This window comes from Suncus etruscus, chromosome 6 (genome assembly GCF_024139225.1).
Source record: "Suncus etruscus isolate mSunEtr1 chromosome 6, mSunEtr1.pri.cur, whole genome shotgun sequence".
Taxonomy (NCBI): domain Eukaryota; kingdom Metazoa; phylum Chordata; class Mammalia; order Eulipotyphla; family Soricidae; genus Suncus; species Suncus etruscus.
Window position 1 is genome coordinate 44,631,371 of NC_064853.1, and position 21,123 is coordinate 44,652,493.

At 51.5% G+C, this 21,123-nt stretch overlaps 1 protein-coding gene across 1 annotated transcript; it reads left to right on the forward strand.

The window, feature by feature from the left end:
• Positions 1–8,677: 8,677 nt before the first annotated feature.
• Positions 8,678–16,433, forward strand: FNDC5 (fibronectin type III domain containing 5). Its single transcript, XM_049775211.1, has 6 exons — positions 8,678–8,785; positions 10,043–10,158; positions 10,713–10,908; positions 11,154–11,243; positions 13,930–14,063; positions 14,414–16,433. The coding sequence occupies exons 1-6, from the start codon at positions 8,713–8,715 to the stop codon at positions 14,417–14,419; spliced, it is 615 nt and encodes a 204-aa protein (XP_049631168.1). The 5' UTR covers positions 8,678–8,712; the 3' UTR covers positions 14,420–16,433.
• The last annotated feature ends 4,690 nt before the right edge of the window (positions 16,434–21,123 follow it).

The window sequence follows — 21,123 nt, forward strand, 5'->3', positions numbered from 1 at the left end:
CCAGGACCAAAGGTGGTTGGTTCGAATCCCGGTGTCCCATATGGTACCCTGTGCCTGCCAGGAGTTATTTCTGAGCAGACAGCCAGGAGTAACCCCTGAGCACCGCCAGGTGTGACCCAAAAACCAAAACCCAAAACAAAAAAAAAACAACAAACCTGCAGCATATGTGTGTTTGAGCCTCATTACCTCATTAGCCCAGAATCTGGCTAAGCAAATGCTATGATGGGGAAACTGAGGCTCAGAGAGGCTTGTCTGCACACAATCTGACTGTGCTGACAGAGTCCTTCTCCCTGGGATCTGGCTTGCTGGGTTTGGCTGGAGGTGGCAAGACAGTGCCCAGTTTGGCTCCAGCCCTGGAAATAGTCGTGTTGTAGGCAACATGGCCACACTCTGAACAAGGCGGGTGCCCTCTGCTGGCCATGCCCAGAGCCATGAGTCTCAGGATTAGGGAGTCTGTCCAGGACCTGGATCCTGGGAAGCAGGGGCCTCTGAAGACCTGAGGCTATCCCACTGGTCAGGGGCTGAGCCCGAGGACTGTGATTTTCTGGCCCGGAGGGGAGGTGATACCATTCCAGCTGCCTTCACTTCTGTCCTCAGCCTCTTATGATCTGGACTTTCTAAACTAGCCTCCTGATCCCACTTCTCTTGAAGACCTGTGCGCTGAAACAGAGAAGCTCCAAAGACAAAACTAGGACTTAAGGTTTGAGATCATTTGAGGCAGGGAGTTGCCATTCACCGGCTGTGTGATGTCGGCAAGATCCCTGACCTCCTGGTGCTGTCAGAAAGGAGTTGGATTGTTTGGAGGTTGTAAGTACTCATAAAGCTTTGATCCTTTACCCATAGAGAAGGAAAGAGAGAGCGCAATGGCCTTCCATGCTCGATGGCTCACGTGCCTTCCATGTGAACAACCATAGTTCAATCCCTGATACCACCAGGAGTGATCCCTGAGCATAGAGCCAGCAGTTAGTCCCAAACTTCACGCAGCATGGCTCCCTCAATATTTTTTGTTTTGGTTTTTGGGCCACACCCAGTGGCAGTCAGGGGTTACTTCTGGCTATAAGCTCAGAAATCGCTCCTGGGGACTGGGTGTTTGCCTTGCATGCGACAGATCTAGGACGGACATTGGTTTGATACCCTGGTGTCCCATATGGTTCCCTAAGCCAGGAGCAATTTCTGAGTCCATAGCCAGGAGTAACTCCTAAGTGTCACCAGGTGTGACCCAAAAACAAACCCCCCCCAAAAGAAATCACTCCTGGCAGGCTTGGAGGACCATATGGGAAGCCCAGAACCAAACCCAAATCCTTCCTGGGTCAGCCACTTGCAAAGAAAATGCCCTGCCATTGTGCTATCACTCTGGCACCAACCCCCCAATAATTTTTAAAGAAGGCCTATATGTAGGCCTTCCTCCTCCCTTTCCTCCCTTCTTCTACCTTTCCACTCTTTTTCACACCACCATCACTTTGACTACTCTAGTATGTATTTCATTATTATCTGACCTGAGGAGCCCCAGTCACTTGGACAGGGGGTCTAGCTCAGAAGACACACTCTGGAGAGCTGGCACCTGCCCTCTTGTCTCCTCTCAACCTCACTGGTCAGTTTTCTACAAAAGTGTGTGTCCCAACCCTCCACCCACTTTCTTCCTGTCTCTTTATCATGGCCCAGAACAAGAGCCATTCTTTCTGGCTCAGAGACTGCAGTTTATGTACCCAGCTCTACGCAGCACTAGCCTTGTTTCTGCAGGATAAAAGGACTGGATTGAGGCTGGAGAGATAGTACAATGAGTAGGTATTGGATATGAAGACATCCAAGAAACAAATGTTTATCTAGGGAGTTGAAAGTTCAAGGAGAGTGAAGTCAAGAGATGATTTAAGGACTCTTAATTTGAATTAACTTAATGCAGACATCAGCAAAGAATGCTTTGCTTATGTTGGTCCTGTATTCACTCTTTTGTCTACCATCTCTCCTGGAGGAAACTTTGTATTAGCTTCCTCTTCCCTCCATACATCCCTCTTTGAGATGCAGGGTCCACTTAGGCTTGATTAATTTTAGATAGATATCTGTGCTTCCTCCCACGTTGATTGTCTCTGAACAGTAAATATTGTATTGAAGGATAGCTAGGGCATTCATTCCATAAACCTGGAGCCCCTGACCCCCATGCTTTTCTCTCTTATGCCAGTCTTATTTTCTTTTCTTCTTTCTTTCTTTCTTTCTTTCTTTCTTTCTTTCTTTCTTTCTTTCTTTCTTTCTTTCTTTCTTTCTTTCTTTCTTTCTTTCTTTCTTTCTTTCTTTCTTTCTTTCTTTCTTTCTTTCTTTCTCTCTCTCTCTCTCTCTCTCTCTCTCTCTCTCCCTCCCTCCCTCCCTCCCTCCCTCCCTCCCTCCCTCCCTCCCTCCCTCCCTCCCTCCCTCCCTCCCTCCCTCCCTCCTTTCTTTCTTTCTTTCTTTCTTTCTTTCTTTCTTTCTTTCTTTCTTTCTTTCTTTCTTTCTTTCTTTCTTTCTTTCTTTCTTTCTTTCTTTCTTTCTTTCTTTCTTTCTTTCCCACACGGTGCTCAGGTGTTACTCCTGGCTGTCTGCTCAGAAATAGCTCCTGGCAGGCACGGGGGACCATATGGGGCACCGGGATTCGAACCATCCACCTTTGGTCCTGGATCGGCTGCTTGCAAGGCAGACGCTGCTGTGCTATCTCTCCACGCCCCTTTCTTTTTTTAAAAAACATTCCCAAGTATCCCTCCTCCCCACCCCACACCGGCCTGTCTCTAGACCGGCTTTCTACTTCCCTAATTCAGTCACATTTTGTTATGATGGTTCTCAGTGTAGTAATTTCTGTGACTGCACCCATCACTCTGTGGTGAGCTTCATGTCATGAGCTGGACCTTCCAGTCCTCCTCTACTTTGTCTCTGAGAATCATTACACAAACGTCTTTTATTTTTCTCAAAACTAATTTTTTTTGTGTGTGTGTGGTTTTTGGGTCACACCTGGCAGTGCTCAGGGGTTACTCCTGGCTCCATGCTCAGAAATCGCTCTTGGCAGGCACGGGGGACCATATGGGACACCGGGATTCGAACCGATGACCTTCTGCATGAAAGGCAAACGCCTTACCTCCATGCTATCTCTCCGGCCCCAAAACTAATTTCTTTTTTTTTTTTTTTTTGGTTTTTGGGCCACACCCGGCAGTGCTCAGGGGTTACTCCTGGCTGTCTGCTCAGAAATAGCTCCTGCCAGGCTTGGGGACCATATGGGACACCGGAATTCGAACCAACCACCTTTGGTCCTGGATCGGCTGCTTGCAAGGCAAACGCCGCTGTGCTATATCTCCGGGCCCAAAAACTAATTTTTTAACTCTCTTCCATGACCTGTATGCTCCTTCTTCCCATGTGCTGTCAATCAGATTCGTCCCACTCTATTTCCTCTTTCATGCTCACAAACCTCAATCACTCTGCTTTTTTTTTTTTTTTAAAGAATAGGTTAGGAAAAATGCTCCCAGTAGTGCATGGGGGGCTTAAGGTCGCTCTTGGAGGTTGTTGGACTACGTGACTTTTGAGCTCTCCAAGGAGAGCCCTGGTAGTACTTAAACACTGCCTTTTTGTTTCCTGAACAGGTCCAGTTTACTTCTTTTTTTTTTTCCTTTTTATTTATTTATTTATTTATTTTTTTAATTTAAACACCTTGATTACATACATGATTGTGTTTGGGTTTCAGTCATAAAAGGAACACCACCCATCACCAGTGCAACATTCCCATCACCCAAGTCCCAAATCTCCCTCCTCCCCACCCAACCCCCGCCTGTACTCTAAACAGGCTCTACATTTCCCTCATACATTCTCAATATTAGGACAGTTCAAAATGTAGTTATTTCTCTAACTAAACTCATCACTCTTTGTGGTGAGCTTCCTGAGGTGAGCTGGAACTTCCAGCTCTTTTCTCTTTTGTGTCTGAAATTTATTATTGCAAGAATGTCTTTCATTTTTCTTAAAACCCATAGATGAGTGAGACCATTCTGCGTTTTTCTCTCTCTCTCTGACTTATTTCACTCAGCATAATAGATTCTGTGTACATCCATGTATAGGAACCAGTTTACTTCTGCCCCAGGACCTTTTCACTTGCAGATCTTGTGCCAGAGCACTCTTCCTTGAAGTGTGTGGACTATGTAATATCTATCTCCTTTCTCTCTCTTTTTTTATTTTTTTATTTTTTGTTTTTTTGGGCCACACCCGGCAGTGCTCAGGGGTCACTCCTGCCTGTCTACTCAGAAATAGCTCCTGGCAGGCACGGGGGACCATATGGGACACTGGGATTCGAACCAACCACCTTAGGTCCTGGATCGGCTGCTTGCAAGACCAATACCGCTGTGCTATCTCTCTGGGCCCCAGTCCTAATTTTCTGACCTCCACTGTCAGATCCCAAAGCATCTCATAATCCTTCTTGCCACCCTTCTGTATTCCCCCCCCCCTTTTTTTTTCCTTTACATAAACAGTGTTGTTCTGGGCCTCAGGGTTCTGGGTCCTTTTCCCTCTACTCCTTATCCCTAATCTGTCTAATCTGATTACAAATTTTACCTCAAAAGCCTTACTGGCTTTCCTTCCAAATTAATGCTCTCTCCTACCTACTATTTTGTTTTATTTGAGAGTGGGGTTTGTTGGGGCCACACCTAGAGTTACTCAGGACTTACTTCCGACTCCGTACTCAGAGATTACCCATGCAGTGTGGAGGTGGGGGCATTATGTGGTGCTACAGACGGAGTCAGGGTCACATGTGCAAAGCAAATGCTTTACTTATTGCACCCTCTTTGGCCCACATTATCTTTTTCTTTTTGGTTTTTGGGCCACACCCATTGGTGCTCAGGGGTTACTCCTGGCTGTCTGCTCAGAAATAGCTCCTGGCAGGCACGGGGCACCATATGGGACACCGGGATTTGAACCAACCACCTTGGGTCCTGGATCGACTGCTTGCAAGGCAAACACCGCTGTGCTATCTCTCTGGGCCCATTAGCTTTTAATTTCAAGATACTTATCTGAAAAACGAGTATAGCCATCTTCACTTTTCAGGGTCATAAGGGTTTAAAAATACATTTTGCATGAATGTAATGAGTGAGCATATGAACAATGTTGCATGAGTTGTGGGTGCCTTCTCCAGGATCAGCTTGGCCCTGATCTGAGCAACTGCCTTCAACCAGAAGGTTTCTCCCATCCTGCAATATGGGAGATGTAAGCCCTTTGCTGAGCTCTGAACCCTGATTCTTACCCTGCCCCCAAAGGTAAAAAAAGGAGGTGGGAGGAGACCTGAATCAAGCCCTGAACATGGATCTATGATCACTGGCTATGTGACCCAGAGTAAATCACCATACCTCTGCAAGCCCCAGTTTCCTAATCAGAAAAGGCAATAGTTACTGACAAGGCCCGGGCTCTGGGAATGTGGAAAAGCACATATGTAGACCCGCTTATGTCTAAGACCTTGGGCTTGATACCTGGCACCAATAAATAAATATATAAGTACCAGTCAAGGCTCAAAATAACATGGAGAAAAAGACAATTCTGGAGCAGGAGCCATAGTACAGCCTGAATTAGGTGCTGGAAGGTCCTTGACAGCTCTGGACACTAGGAAGATCCAAATGCTCATGATTTATCAGGTGCCATCCAGCCTGCACCATGAGAGACCCATGGAATCTTCCAAACAGAGATAAGAACAGCAGGGAGGGGCTAGAGCAATAGCACTGCGGCAGGGTGTTTGCCTTGCACAGGGCTGACACAGGACGGACCTGGGTTCAATTCCCCCCAGCGTTCCATATGTTCCTCAAGCCAGGAGCGATTTCTGAGTGCATAGCCAGGAGTAACCTCTGAGTGTCACCGGGTATGGTCCCCCCCCCCCAAAAAAAAGAGCAGCAGGGAGGAAGGGTCTCAGCCTAACTTATGCTCTTCCCTTCCTGCCCCTGCATTTCTAGAATGGCCCTCAAAGCCTGGCACTGACTGGGCGCTCAAAAATGTATGTTGGAAGATCATGCAATAAAGCTGTAGACCTGCTTTAATGCTCTTAGCCCAGCATTAAAGTATACGCAAGTGATGCACAAAATTATCAGTCCTGACAGCTCTCTCAGATGATCAACCAGGTTGCCTCTAAATCTCCTCAGTTCTTGCCTTCTAGCCCAGCTTTCACTGGTTGTCTATCTCCAGGTATCAAAAAGAACTTTTCCCAGAATCGAGATCATAACCACGCACCCCAGCATCATCGCGCCTGACAGACTTTACGCTCCAAGCCACAATTCTTCAAATGCTCCCGCCTTTCATGTTCTTTCCTTCCACCAACCTACCCCAACCCGCTCAAACCAACTCATATATATATATATATATATATATATATATATATATATATATATATATGCCCTGGCCTCAGACGCTACTTGAACCTGGGGCTATGTCTATAGAGCCCAGCAGGTGGCGCCCAGGCGCGCCTTTCCTGGGCGAGGGATTGGACTCCAGACCCTGCAGCGACCCTCTCCCCCTTTTCTGCCGCCCCCGCAGCGACAGGAGTGGATTCAGTGACCTCTTACTGATCCCCTTCTTCCTGCTGGCTCCAGCATTAAGGCCTGCAGAGACTCCAGTTGCTCCCGCTGGTCCCTAGTCTTCTTTTCCTGCCTGGGGTTGGGAGTGGGAGGAGTAAGGGGAAAGAGGGGTCCCTCAGGGCCAAGCCGCAGCTGGTGGTAGGGCGGGCGTGGCATGGGGGTGGGGTGGTTAGCAGCTGCTGGGGAGAGAAGAAAGAGAAGAAGAGAAACAAGGACCCTTTGGCCAGGGTACTCTGGTCCCAGGGCTCTGTGGATACACGTGGCAGCCCTAAATTCACCCCAACAAGGTATGAGGATCCAACGGGGTAGGTGTGGGGTGCTGAGAAATTGGCTGTTAGATTCTGCTGCCCAGTGGGAGCCCCTGAGTCACTGCTGTCCAGGTATAATTTGGGGGGCATGCACAGTTCTGGGTGGGATGTGGCCCCTGTTGCTGCGCTGACTCACTATGATTCAGTCGCCCCAGGCTGTTCCCTCCCTCCAAGCCTCAGTGGGTGCATCTAAAACAGTGCAGGAAGATATTTTTTTCTTGGGGAACCTCTTCAAGGGTGCTCAGGGGGCCAGGGGCTGCTCCCAGACATATTCCAGCAACCGGGCTGCAGGTTAAGCAGACGCTGTGATGTTGCTCTGGCCCTGTGGTGCCTGGTAACCACCAGGGCCACTGCCTCGTTACTTGGTGGCCTCTAAGGCCACAGTAGGCCCAGCTTGGAGACCTCCAGGTAATTTTTCAGGCCATGCAGAGATCAAGCTCAGTGCCCGTCCCATGTCCCGGGCAGTGGAAGAGGAGATCTTGAAGGGGTTTTGTGGGATAACTGTCAGGTGTCCCTTTTCCAGAGGGGTGGTCCTTCCAGGAGTCTCAATGCCCTGTCCATGTACGAAAATACCCTGTCATGGTATTTCATAGAACTTTAATTGGGCAGCGGAGATCCTTTGGAGAGATGGGTACCCTCAGTGCCTCGCTCCTCAGCCTTGTTTCACTGTGGGGTTCAGAGATTGGGACCTAGCGGTCCTCTCCAAAGGCAGAGAGAGGGTGGTGGGCACAGGGCAAAGGCTTTCTCTGCCACTCCAAGGTGAGGGAAGGGTGATTTTTGTGGAAAGGAACGTGAACCCGAGGTCTGGGCGGTGGATTGTATATGAGTGTTCCTAGTGAGGGAAGGGGTTGGGGTCTCGAAATTTCTCAGGAACTCTGTCCGGCAACCAAGTCCCCAGATTCCCCCTAACGCCCCGCATTTTGAGTCGGAAGCGCATTTACTGCATCTGCGGCTCAGCCGCTTTCAGCCCCGGGCGTGATGGGAGCGCGCGGCCCTCCTCCCTCCTCCTGAGCTTGGGAAGAGATTGTTCCAGATTGTTCTCTGGCGGGGGAGGAGCTGGCACCGGCAAGTTCTGGGTGCTCGGGGATTCTGGCTGCGCGAGCGAGTTCGCTCGGGGCAGAGAGTCGTGGGGGGCACGTCAGTCCCCAGAGCCTCGCGCCAGATGCCGTGCGCCCCGCGGGTCCATCCATGGTCCAGCTCCTGATGGAGACGCCTGGGAACCGGGGTCACGGCAGGTCCTAGGAAGGGCAGTGAACCCCAACACCTACTGTCTGCATCCATCCCAGCCCCTGCCCGGCGCTCCCTCCCCCTTCCCGTCGCTTTTAGGGAGACCCCCACCCGCCAGGCAGGCCTGGAGTGGACTTGGGGGCATCAAGTGCAAGGAGGCCGGTTTGGGCACCAGAAGCGCAGCTCGCGGACACCTGTCCTACCTTTCCCAGGGGACAGGACAGAGCCAGACCCCGGGCAGAGGTGGGGGTCCGGGGGTCCCAGGGTCCGCGAGTTTTAGTCCGAGGACCGTGGGAACCTGCAGATCCCGCACGGGCCGGGGCGGGGGTGCCCGCAAAGCCCCCCGCGGCCAGCGGGGGACGCCCGCCACCCTCACCCGCCCCCGCGCTCTCCCCGCAGCGGGGGCGCCCCGCCTCCCGGGCGCCCGACGTGGACGCGGCCGCCGCCGCCACCGCCACCGCCGCCGCCGCCGCCGCGCGGGAGTCGCTGTCCGCGGAGCCGACATGCAGGCGGCGCGGGGCGGCGCGGGGCCGCGGGGCCGCGGGCCGGAGCGCGAGCGCGAGCGGCCGCCGAGCCTCGGAACCGCGTCCCCCTGCGCCGCCCCGGGCCGGGCCGCAGCCGCCATGCCCCCCGGGCCGCCCCGCGCCGCGCTCCGCCTATGGCTGTGCTGCGTCTGCCTCGCGCTGGTGCAGGCGGGTAAGGGGGCCCCGGCGGGAGGGGCGGGCACGCGCCGGGCTCCCTCTGCCCAGCCCCCCGAGTCCCTCACGCCCCTTCCCGGGCCACCCCCAACCCTGGGGGGCCCTCCCTGCTCGGTTCACTGCACCCGGCCTCTTTTTTCCTGGCCTTCTTGACCCCCAGACTCTCCTCCAGCGCCCCAAGCCCTTCCCAACCCTGGCTGCTAGGGGCTAGGGACCCCCATCCTCTCCTCCCAGCCCTGAGTCCTCCTCAGCCTTTGCCTGCAGTCTTGGCGTTCTTCTTTGGCCCGGGCAGCTGAGGACACAGCTCGGGCACCCACCTTGGGCCTCCCCGCTGTGCCCACAGGCCAACTCAGCAGGTGGAGCCAGAGGGGGGTGCAGGGTGCTTGAACGTGTGAGGGGGTGGGGCTGACACCCCAGGACTCCGGATAAGAGGCTGGCCCAGTCTGGTGCAGTGAGTGTCCCTGGGGCCGCCTCTCTGACGCCAGTCCCAGTCACCGCTGCCTCTGCTCCCTCCATCCATCTCCGGGGCCCAGCCTCTCTCTCCATCAGCAGCCACCTGTCTCTGTCCCTCTGCTCTGTCTTTGGCCACCCTTTGGGCCCAAGGACCACTGCTCTAAGGCCAGGCCTTCCCTTTCCAGACACTCATCTGGGAGTTACAGTAGCCGGCTGCCCCCACTGGCCTTTTCCTAGAAGGTTCTTTCTTCCGCTCTCCTGCTGACCCCTAATGTCTTCTTCCCCTCCTGCGGACCCCCTTGTGCTCAGTTCTCTGCAGAGGGGCCCACCCTCCCTCTCACTTCCCCACTTCTTCTCAGGGTGCAGAGGTGCACAGGTAGATCCTCCCCCAGATACTATGGTACCTACTTGGGCCAGCACAATCCCTAGAGTGCCACTTCTAAGCCTCAACCTCTTCCCAAGCCCAACCCCACCTGGCTTTTCTTCACCTCTGGTTCTCTCCCACTCATCCATGCTATATATTGGAAAGAGCACTAGGCTAGGAGTCCTTTATCTGCTCTTCCTGAGACTCACCAGCTATTGCTGCAACCCTGAATCTTCTCCCCTACACCTGTCCCTTCCTCCTCTTACTGCCCCTCAAATCTGAGTCTGGTCTGGGGGAAAGCTGGCTCCTGCACTGGAGTTCATATCCATTCCTCCCTGTACCACATGGATTTCCCCTGGGTCCCAAGGAGGACATGGTGGGCCTGGGCCTCGAGTAGGGGTTGCTCAGGCTCAGGTGCCCCACCCCCTCACCCTCCAGACAATCCTTCGGCCCCAGTGAATGTCACCGTCAGGCACCTCAAGGCCAACTCTGCAGTGGTGAGCTGGGATGTCCTGGAGGATGAGGTCGTCATTGGATTTGCCATATCTCAGCAGGTACCTTCAGGGTCTGGGGGAAGGAGAAAGAGGAGAGAAGGGGAGAAGGGACAAGAAGCAGTAGACAGAAAATGACTTAGATGGCTTCAGAGGGGACCCCTGAATCAGTGAGAGATGGAAAGCTGTGCTGGAGGGTCTGAATTGGCCTCTGGGGTTTGCTCTTTTCATTGTTGGTGGGGAGTACACCCAGTTGTGCTCAGGGTTTACTCTTGGCTCTGTGCTCCGGGATCACTCCTGGCAATGCTCAATCTGGGTTGATGCTTGCAAGGTAAATACATACCTTCCCCACTGTCCTATCTCTCCAGCCCAGAGAGAGGGTGGTTTTCTGTTAGACAAACCTGAATTTAGCGCCTATCTTCTTATGTAGATGAATGGATGGCCTTGGGAAACTTTCACCTCTCAGAACCTCTCTTTGTTTTTTTCTGGAGAGATGAGGAAACCTTCCTGCACTGATGTGGGATGCCTAGTCCCATGGTACCCGAGAGTCGGAGGGAGCAGCGAGCCAGTGGGTCTGGGCGGGCACGGAGGTGGCAGGCCTGCTCTCTCCTCTGCAGAAGAAGGACGTGAGGATGCTGCGCTTCATCCAGGAGGTGAACACCACGACTCGCTCGTGTGCCCTGTGGGACCTGGAGGAGGACACCGAGTACATCGTGCACGTGCAGGCCATCTCCATCCAGGGCCAGAGTCCTGCCAGCGAGCCGGTGCTGTTCAAGACGCCCCGAGAGGCAGAGAAATCGACCAAGAATAAAGGCAAGTAGGGCGGTGTGGGCAGAAGGGTTGGGCACCCACTGAGTGCCTGAGAGAGAAGCAGAGGTCACAGGGGTCTGTGAACTGTGCTACATCCAGCCATTCTGACATGTTTTCAACATGTCCACTAGCAAAACTCTGTTAGGGGTGTGGAGACTTAAAGAAAGTAATACTGACTGTATTGGGCTTCACCCTAGAGAAGTGCTGGGGAGGGGAAGAGGGCCCAGATTTCGACTGTCTCTCCTCAGATGAAGTAACCATGAAGGAGATGGGGAGAAACCAACAGCTGCGGACAGGCGAGGTGCTCATCATTGTCGTGGTCCTGTTCATGTGGGCCGGTGAGTTTCTCATTCAGCTCTCTGCTGTTAGCTTCTGGGAAGTGGTGGCCCTGACGAGACCCCTTTCTTGCAGAAAGAAAGGAATATAGGGCTGGAGAGATAGCTCAGAGGTAGGGTGTTTGTCTTGCAAGCGGCTGACCCAGGACTAACGGTAGTTCGAGCCTGCCAGGAGCGATTTCTGAACAGAGATCCAGGAGTAACCCCTGAGCACCACCGGGTGTTATCCTCCCCCCCCAAAAAAGAAAGGAATATAAAAAGGAAGGAAGAAAGGAAGGAAGGAAGGAAGGAAGGAAGGAAGGAAGGAAGGAAGGAAGGAAGGAAGGAAGGAAGGAAGGAAGGAAGGAAGGAAGAGCTGATAGGAGAGGTGAAAAGTCTGGGCCTCCTGTGTTCTTTCACCCCTCACAAAAGAACAGAGCCAATGGAGCAGTGCTTGGCACGGCTGGCAGGCACCTGCCTTTGCCTCCCTCAGGAGCAGTTCTGGCTCCTGGACTGGCTACTCACTGCCCCTCGCCCAGGGCTGGGACAGAAGCTTCTTCTCTGTCTCAGGTCCTCTGTACCTCAGTGCTCCCAGCTGGGCAGCTCAGGCCCACTTTGCTGTTCAAGACCAGGCTGGGATCCCTTCCATAAAGCTGTTAGATGCCCTTTCCTGTTCCATGTCCCCAGAACCCTGTCTGCCTCTCAGGACATCCTTCATAAGGATTTGGGCCCATGTCTTTTTTTTTTTTTTTTGTGAGCATCATGAGGGTATAAAGAACAAATTTCATCTTTTGGGAGTGGGATGAGGAATTGGGACGACACATTGCAGTGCCTAGTGGCCGCTCCTGGTTCTCTACTCAGGAATCACTCCTACCAGGGCTTGGAGGACTATATGCAGTTCCAGGGATCAAACTAGGGTCAGGGGCCAGAGTGATAGCACAGCGGTAGGGCGTTTGCCTTGCATGCAGCTGAACCAGAATGAACCTGGGTTCGATCTCCAGCCTCCCAGATGATCCTCAAGCCAGGAGCTATTTCTTTTTTTTTTTTTTTTTTTTTTTTTTGGTTTTTGGGCCACACCCGGTAACGCTCAGGGGTTACTCCTGGCTATGCGCTCAGAAGTTGCTCCTGGCTTGGGGGACCATATGGGACACCGGGGGATCGAACCGCGGTCCGTCCAAGGCTAGCGCAGGCAAGGCAGGCGCACCTTACATTTAGCGCCACCGCCCGGCCCCGCCAGGAGCTATTTCTGAGCACATAGCCAGGAGTAACCCCTGAGCACCACTGGGTGTGGCAAAAAACAAAAGCCAACTAGGGTTAGTTGAAGTTAAGGCAAGGCCTTAACCCCTAGCCCCAAATTTCTTTGTACTCAGTCCAATCACCATTAACTGGTTAGCTACTCCTTCCCAGAGTACAGTAAACCAGCCATGGTGAAGAAGCCATGTTTCCAAGAAAACTGGTCGGAGGAGCCAGGCCCAGCATAACAATAATTCAGTATGATGACTGCTCTGAGGGCCCCATGTGTGGGAGAGAGAAGCAATCTGAACTGGGACCAAAAACAGTGAAAAGACATGAAATAGGCTAGCAGTTGAGCTTTGAAGGATGACTAGAAGTTCACCTTCGAGATCCCCCTTAACCACCTCCCACTCCCACTCCACCCCCTCAAGGGTTTTCTAGGCACATTCAAGAAACAAATGAAGCTCAGTCTGGCTCAGGGGAACTTGTGACCCCAAGATATAGGTAGTGTGTTGGTATGGTGGGAGGGGGCAGGCTGTAACACAGACCTGGAGGGAATGTGTCCTTAGACAGAGAAATAGGGACTTGCAACAATAGCAAGGCAGGAGAAAACCAAGATTGTATGAAAAGCGAGATTTGCATTATTAGATTTGGCAAAGATGGCGTTTACATAATAGTAATATAAGCAGAGTGAATTAACCCACTATTTGGATGTAATTCTTTCATTCTTGTTGGGATGCAAGCTTGGGCAGTATCTGCAGTTAATAGCTAAAGCAGAGAGCTCAGGAAATATTTTCCAAATTCCAGAGAGAGGTGGGAGAGGGGAACCATGGAAGGAACTGGCTGCCTCTGTGCAGTCTGAGTTTCCAAAAATAGGATGTTCATGTGTTATCAGTTTGCTGACAATAAACACTGAGCAAAGGGCAGGCCCTGAGTTCACCTCTGCACCACCATTGAGTGACCTTGAGGAAGTTGCAGCAGCTCTGAGACACCCCACTTTCAGCCCCAGGCGTCACAGTGGCTGCCTGCAGGAGGGCCTGGGGATGGACCGTATTGGTGGCAGACATGGCATGGGCCAGGCATATGTGCAGTGTTTCTAGGGGAGCCCTAAGAGGTGTGAAGAAGAGCCAGAGTGATAGTACAGTGGGTAGGGCATTTTCTTTGCGTTCGATCTTCAGCATCCCATATAGTCCCCTAAGACCACTAGGATTAGTTCCTAAGTGCAGAGCCAAGAATAGCCCCTGAATACCACCAGGTGGGACTCAAAAACCAAACAGAGAAAAAATAGAGGTGTTAGGGATCAGGGGGCATTCAGATCACCCAGGGGTAGGGAGGAAGGGGTTGGATGGGGCCAGTTACAACAGTTGAGGGGGCTGCAGCCAGAACTTGCCCCTTCCAAGGGTTCCCTTGTGGGCAGGAGCTGCAGGACCTGGACTAGGTTTCCAGCCTCTGACCACTGTCTCTTGCCCCACCCCAGGTGTCATCGCCCTCTTCTGCCGCCAGTATGACATTATCAAGGACAATGAACCCAATAACAACAAGGAAAAAACTAAGAGTCCATCTGAAACCAGCACCCCAGAGCACCAAGGAGGGGGTCTTCTCCGCAGTAAGGTGAGGGCCAGACAGAAGCCAGGGTGGACCATGCCCCTGTGTGTACTCGCGGGCACTCTGCTTTGCAGAAGGCCTGGCTTCAGGTGGGCATTGCCATGCTTTGTTCCATTTGCATGACTTGGGACACTGCAGTTTTCTTTTGGATCCTCTCCTTGGGTGAGCTGCCAGGGGTCACTGGGCATTCAAAGAAGGCAGTGGGCAGAATTCTGGGTTGGTGCTAAACTGCATGAGAACGGGTTCTGGCTCACATCTACAGTCAAATGCTCTACCACTGAGCTATACCCACTCTGGCTCACATCTGGTCATGCTGGGCTGGTGCTTCACCTCTTTATACTTTCCTTTGTGAACAGATATGAACAACGGTTCAGTGCTGGCTCTGGGCAGCTCGAAGACAGACAGTAGAGAAAGTGAGAGGATCTCCTGGTACTGAGGATTAGCCAACAAACATCTGGCCCACTCTACATCTTCTCCCTTTCATCTCCTTACACCCTGTGGCTTACTGTCCTCTCTCTTGGCTTCTCTCTTCCTGAAGCCTCTTCTTAAACTCCATCTCACTGCCCTCCAGCACCAGTGACTATGCCCAGAGGCAGAGCTGCAGGAGGGGAGAACAACCAGATGGCTGTGCCTGGGGTGCATGGGGGCTCTAGGCACTGTAGGCTTAGGGCCAGCCCTGGCCATTCAGTGAAGCGGAAAGCTGGGCTGGAGAAGGCTGCAGCCAGGCTTGAAGGCAGGGCTACTCTTTCCTGGCACAAGGGCCCAGAGCCTGGTTGTGTAGGCTGCAGCCCGGCTGTTGGTTTTCTCCTGAGTCCTCTCCCTGTTTCCATCAAGCTTGCAAGAAATCTTATCTACTCAGTTATTAGCCCTGGCCGCTTCTCTCTTTTTCCTCCCGGTTTCTAAATAAGCCCATAGCAAACAGCACTGAAGTGTGACTGTCTGTCTGCAGGGAGAAGGATTTCATTTGTCTTCTCGGCTGGTCCCAGGTCCACAGGCACAGGGAGAAGGAGGTGGCAGTGGGGGAGGCTATGCTCTCTTCATTGCTCTCTCCACCACCCCCTCACATCCTGGTGAAGGAAGCTGAACTATAAACCCAAATTCTGCAAAAAATAATAATAAAAGAACAAGCCACAAAACTCCAAGGCTTGGGTCGGCCCCATTCTGGAAAAGGCAAAGCTGCATGACACACAGCCTCCTTCCTGTCTCTCCTGGACTGTCTTCCTCTTTGAGAAAATGCACAAAGCTCCTGGGAGCTGGCTGGCACCGGGATGGCCTTGTGTTGTCTTTTGAGCTAAGCACCATCAGGGAAGCTTTGGGGCTACTGTCAGGCCTTTTCTGAATTCAGCCATCAAGGACTTGAGTGTGGTGATTCACAACATTGCAAGTATACTAGATGTTGTCTGTCTTGTCTCTTGGAAACCAATGAAGGGCTTCATCTTAAAAGACAAGAGGGACTCCCCCAAATTGCTTCTCTGCGTCTTCTATTTTCTTTGGTTATTTTGACTGTAAGATCATTAGTCAGGTCAAAAGAAGACAAAATAGGAAAGAGACTTGGAAGGTAGAATATTGGCCCCGATTCTTTAAGAAGAGTCCCTTGGTGGTGTGACAGTGTTGGCTTGGAAAACTGGAAATGTCCATCCACATGGCACATCCCAGGGGCTGCTAGCTCACTGTCCATGAATGGAAGCTGCTGGAAGGCAGGCCTGAGCCACTCACCACAGAGAGAATAGCTTTGGCCTCTGGGGTCTCCATATCTTGCCATTTCACCCAAGATTCTATGAGAGTTCCCCAGGTCCCTCATGTTTATCCCTGGAGCCTGAGTGGTGAGGTGACTGGTCACTCGCTCCACTGCACCTTTCTGGTCTGAAACAAATGGTGCTCGCAGAGAGAATGCGGACTGACAGGTTCTGGTTGCCGAGTGCCTGCATGGGAAGAATTGGACTTCTGCATCTTCCAGGTGGCTGAGGCCAGGCCTGTGGGAGCACTGCACCTTGCCGCAGGTGCACATAGGTGCTCAGTGACTATGTCAAACTGGATGATTGATATAATGGCCCCCAAGCCAGAGAGCTGCAAGCCATCACCCAGTGAACACCATTTCCTTTCTGTCTGCAAGAGCTACCGGCTGGGTCGGCTGCCACTCTGCTTTGCCCGGGTGTGGCGGCACCGGGAGGAAGGAGAGGTGGGAGTTGGCAGATGTCAGCCAACTAAGGGCTTCCTCATGGGAGGGCATGAGGCTCCATGCATCGTCTTGTGACTTCCATCCCTGCTGAATGGGGCTGCAAGGCCACACTCCTTAGTGGAGATCCTTTACCTCTGATCCAGTTAGAGCAATAACCACTTTTTAAATGTAAAAATAAAAAGACAAATGAAAAGGCACATCCTTGTCTTCTGGTAAGTGCCCAAATGTTGCCCTCTTTTTCTGGCGATTGGCAGCAAGTCAGGATGTGTGGAGGAGGGAAGTCAGCTCTCCCTCCCCGTTTTGGCCTGCAGTTTCTTAGGGACATGCCTGCCAGCCAAGCTGGAGTTGGAAAGGAAATCTCGAACAGATGGGGGTGCACGTGTAGGAGGAGAAAATAGCTGCTCTATCATCCTATTATTGAGCCCCCACCTCCCCAGCCACGCTTGGTTGCCTCATCACATAGGTATGCAGGCTGGGACTTGGTTTTTTTTTTTTTTTTAATTAATTTCTTTTTTTTTTTTTTTAGGGTTTCCCATACCCAGCAATGATCTGGTATTACTCCTGGCTGAGATCAGGAATCACTCCTGAAGATGCTCAGGGACTATATGAGATGCTGGGAAGTTGAACTTGGATTGACATGTCTGCAAGCCAAGTGCCCCTACCCGCTAGGCTATCACTCTGGCCCCTCACACTTGTCTTTAAGTAATTTTTATTGTGATCAAAGTAAATTACATGTCTTTCACAGTAATATTTAAGGTACATAGTGACAAAAAATTAGGGCCATTCCCACCACCAGTGTTGTCTTCTCTCCACTTCTGTTCCCAGCATGCATCCCATACCTCCCCCTCTTTGCCCCTTGGACAGCTAGTATAAGAGGTTTCCTTTGCTCACACTTGTTTAGAGACAAAGGATTTCCCCCTACAGATCTGGATTTGGGTGCTTTCTTTGGCCAAAGATATATAGTCCTATTCCCTCCCATACACTTACAGAAGAGAAACAGCACAGACTGCCTGCTGCAACTCAACTTCCCAGCATGCTATTCTAGGGCTATTAAAGGAACATCACTGCCCTTCAGCAGCAGGCTGAAAAGGTAGATGAATGATGTCACTAGCCAATGAGCCAGCAATCAGTGGCAGCCCATGACCTTTTTTTTTTTTTTTTTGGTGTTTGGGCCACACCCGGTGGTGCTCAGGGGTTACTCCTGGCTGTCTGCTCAGAAATAGCTCCTGGCAGGTATGGGGTGGGGGTGGGGGGGCCATATGGGACACCAGATTCGAACCAACCACCTTTGGTCCTGGATCTGCTGTGCTCTCTGGGCCCTTTTTTTTTTTTTTTTTTTTTTTGGGCCATGACCATTTTTGTCCCTGCCAGATGAGCTTGAAGTCAGGTGAGAGGGCTGGAGTAGCTGCTGCTGGGAGATCCTAGGGCAGTGGTCCTCAAACTACGGCCCACGGGCCACATATTGTATTTGTATCTGTTTTGTTTCTTCATTGCAAAATAAGATATATGCAGTGTGCATAAGAATTCGTTCATAAGTTTTGTTTTTACTATAGTCAGACCCTCCAATGGTCTGAGGGACAGTGAACTGGCCCCCTGTTACCAGAATGGACCCGGGTTTGATCCTGGCATCCCATGTGGTCCCCCAAAGCTGCCAGGAGCAATTTCTGAGTGCAGAGCCAGGAGTAAACCCGAGCACCGCTGGGTATGGCCCAACCTCCCTCCCCCTCCAAATAAAAGAACTCTAAGCCGCAGCAGAGAGGTTCTTCCCAGCCCCGCCTCCTGTGCATTCTTATAGCCTAGTGACATAAATGTCCCCATTAGCATCAGGTCTGAGGCCTGCCTGGAGCACTGCTAAGGAGTTAACAAGAGTTTCCAGTCTTTGATCCAACTGTGCTTGTACCTACATACCAACTGGAGTGAGGAGGTATGAGGGCAGAGAAGGAAACATATATTTTATTTTTTGTTTTGTTTGTTTTGGGTCCACATCTGGTTATGCTCAGGGTTGTTGCTCAGGGTTGTTACTTTTGCGCTGTGCTGAGGAATCGCTTCTGGCAGGCTCAGAGAACCATATGGGATGGTGGGGATCAAAAGGATCAAACCCTGCCCGGAGAGATAGCACAGCTGCGTTTGCCTTGCAAACAGCTAATCCAGAACCTAAGGTGGTTGGTTCGAATCCCAGTTTCCCGTATGGTCCCCCGTGTCTGCCAGGAGCGATTTCTGAGCAGAAAGCCAGGAGTAACCCTTGAACACAGCCGGGTGTGGCCCAAAAAAAAAAACAAAACTAAACTAAAAAAACAGATCAAACTCAGGTCAGCTGTGTACAAACCAAATGCCCTACCCGCTAAAGACACAAACTTTTGGCTTAGCTAAATTGCATTCTCATTGTCTCAGTTCTGGAACTGAGCTTTTCTCAAATCATTTGCTGTAGTCCAGCATGACCTGGGATGTGGTCCTTTCTCCCCCTCTTAGATCTATTGGGCCATCAGTGTGGAAAAGCATGGAAAAGACCCAGGCAAGGGCCCGGAGAGATAGCACAGCGGCGTTTGCCTTGCAAGCAGTCGATCTAGGACTGGTTGTTTTGAATCCCGGCGTCCCATATGGTCCCTGTGCCTGCAAGGAGTTATTTCTGAGCAGACAGCCAGGAGTAACACTTGAGCACCGCCGAGTGTGGCCCAAAAACAAAAAACAAACAAACAAACAAAAAAGACCCTTGGGCCCGTTGCCTTGCAAACAGCCGATCCACGACCAAAGGTGGTTGGTTCAAATCCCGGTGTCCTATATGGTCCCCCGTGCCTGCCAGGAGCTATTTCTGAGCAGACAGCCAGGAGTAACCCCTGAGCAATGCCGGGTGTGGCCCAAAAACCAAAAAAAAAAAAAAAAAAAAGACCCAGGCAAGTAGTTTATCAGTTTCTCAATCTTTTTCCGACATTAGTCTCCTTCAGATTTTGTTCCTCCTTTTAGGGTTCCCCCTACCCCATTCTACCAGTTGGCTCCTTAATTTCATGCCATGGTTTTCTGCTTGGAATTTCATGACTTACTATTGTTAATTTGAGTTTTGGGCCACTTAGTGGTGTTTGGGAATCACTCCTGATGAGCTTAGATCCTGCCATATGTGGTCCTGGAGGATCAGAATCCAGGTTGGCCACATACAAGGCCTTACCTGCGTACTATTGCTCTGGGTCATTTCACCCCTACCTCCTCATGATCCCTTATTGAGATGCTGCTTTAGAGACCTGATTTGCAGATCTCAGAAAGCTTGTGGAAAGAGACAATCACGTACAACTACAGTTCAATTATTTTCCTAAAAGGGAGGGGGGGCACAGAGCAGTGGCGCAGGGTGTAAAGGCATTGACCTTGTGCGTGCTAGCATAGGATGACCTTGTGCATGCTAGCATAGGTGGTTCGATACCCCGGTGTCCCATATGATCCCCCAAGCCAGGAGTGATTTCTGAGTGCATAGCCAGGAGTAACCCCTGAGCATCACTGGATATGGCCCAAAAACAAAAACAAAACAAAAAACACCAAACAAAAGGGAGGGTAGCCTTCTCTGTTGAAAACAAAGGGTTAAGAATAGAATTCTCAGCCCGGAGAGATAGCACAGCTGTGTTTGCCTTGCAAGCAGCCAATCCAGGACCTAAGGTGGTTGGTTCGAATCCCGGTGACCCATATGGTCCCCCGTGCCTGCCAGGAGCTATTTCTGAGCAGACAGCCAGGAGTAACCCCTGAGCACCACTGGGTGTGACCCAAAAACCAAAAAAAAAAAAAAAAAAAAAAAGGGGCCAGGCGGTGGCGCTAAAGGTAAGGTGCCTGCCTTGCCTGCGCTAGCCTTGGACGGACCGCGGTTCGATCCCCCGGTGTCCCATATGGTCCCCCAAGCCAGGAGCGACTTCTGAGTGCATAGCCAGGAGTAACCCCTGAGCATCATCGGGTGTGGCCCAAAAACCAAAAAAAAAAAAAAAAAAAAAAAAAAGAATAGAATTCTCAGGGCCATGGGGCCGGGCGGTGGCGCTGGAGGTAAGGTGCCTGCCTCGCCTGCGCTAGCCTAGGACGGACCGCGGTTCGATCCCCCGGCATCCCATATGGTCCCCCAAGAAGCCAGGAGCAACTTCTGAGCGCGTAGCCAGGAGTAACCCCTGAGCGTCACAGGGTGTGGCCCAAAAACCAAAAAAAAAAAAAAAAGAATTCTCAGGGCCGGAGAGATAGCATGCAGATAGAGCGTTTGCCTTGCATGCAGTATCCCATATGGTCCCCCGAGCTTGCCAGGAGTGATTTCTGAGCATAGAGCCAGGAGTAACCCCTGAGTGCTGCCGGATGTGACCCAAAAACAAACAAAACAAAAAGAACAGAATTCTCAGATCTTACCTACTACCTAGAATAGAATAAGGAGCACCTAGAATGGAGAAAAGAAATAGGAATCTGGGGCTGGAGCAATAGTACAGCAGCTAAGTAATTTGCCTTGCATGCAACTTACCCAGGACCTACACCAGTTCGATTCCCAGTATGCCATATGGTCCCGAGCCTGACAGGATTGATTTCTGTGTGCAGAGCCAGGAGAAACACCCGAGCACAGGTGGGTGTGGCAAAAACAATAAAATAAAAAATAAACGGAAGGGGCCAGGGTGGTGGTGCAAGTAGTAGGGCGTTTACCTTGCACACGCTAACCTAGGACGGACTGTGGTTCGATCCCCTGGCGTCCCAGATAGTCCCCCAAGCCAGGAGCGATTTCTGAGTACAAAGCCAGGAGTAATCCGAGTGTCACCAGTATGGACTCCTCTAGAATCCACTTTTCAGGTTTCTCATTTAGCCCTTGACCGAAATACTTAACATTCCACCATTGATTACATGACTCTTCAAACATGACTTTCTCACTCTCTTCAAATCTATTTA

Excerpts from the sequence above, each read along its gene's own strand:
- FNDC5 (XM_049775211.1), top strand. The coding sequence starts at position 8,713 with ATGCCCCCCGGGCCGCCCCGCGCCGCGCTCCGCCTATGGCTGTGCTGC. Across the intron at positions 8,786-10,042 it reads CCTCGCGCTGGTGCAGGCGG|ACAATCCTTCGGCCCCAGTG; the intron begins GTAAGGGGGCCC and ends CTCACCCTCCAG. Across the intron at positions 10,909-11,153 it reads GAAATCGACCAAGAATAAAG|ATGAAGTAACCATGAAGGAG; the intron begins GCAAGTAGGGCG and ends GTCTCTCCTCAG.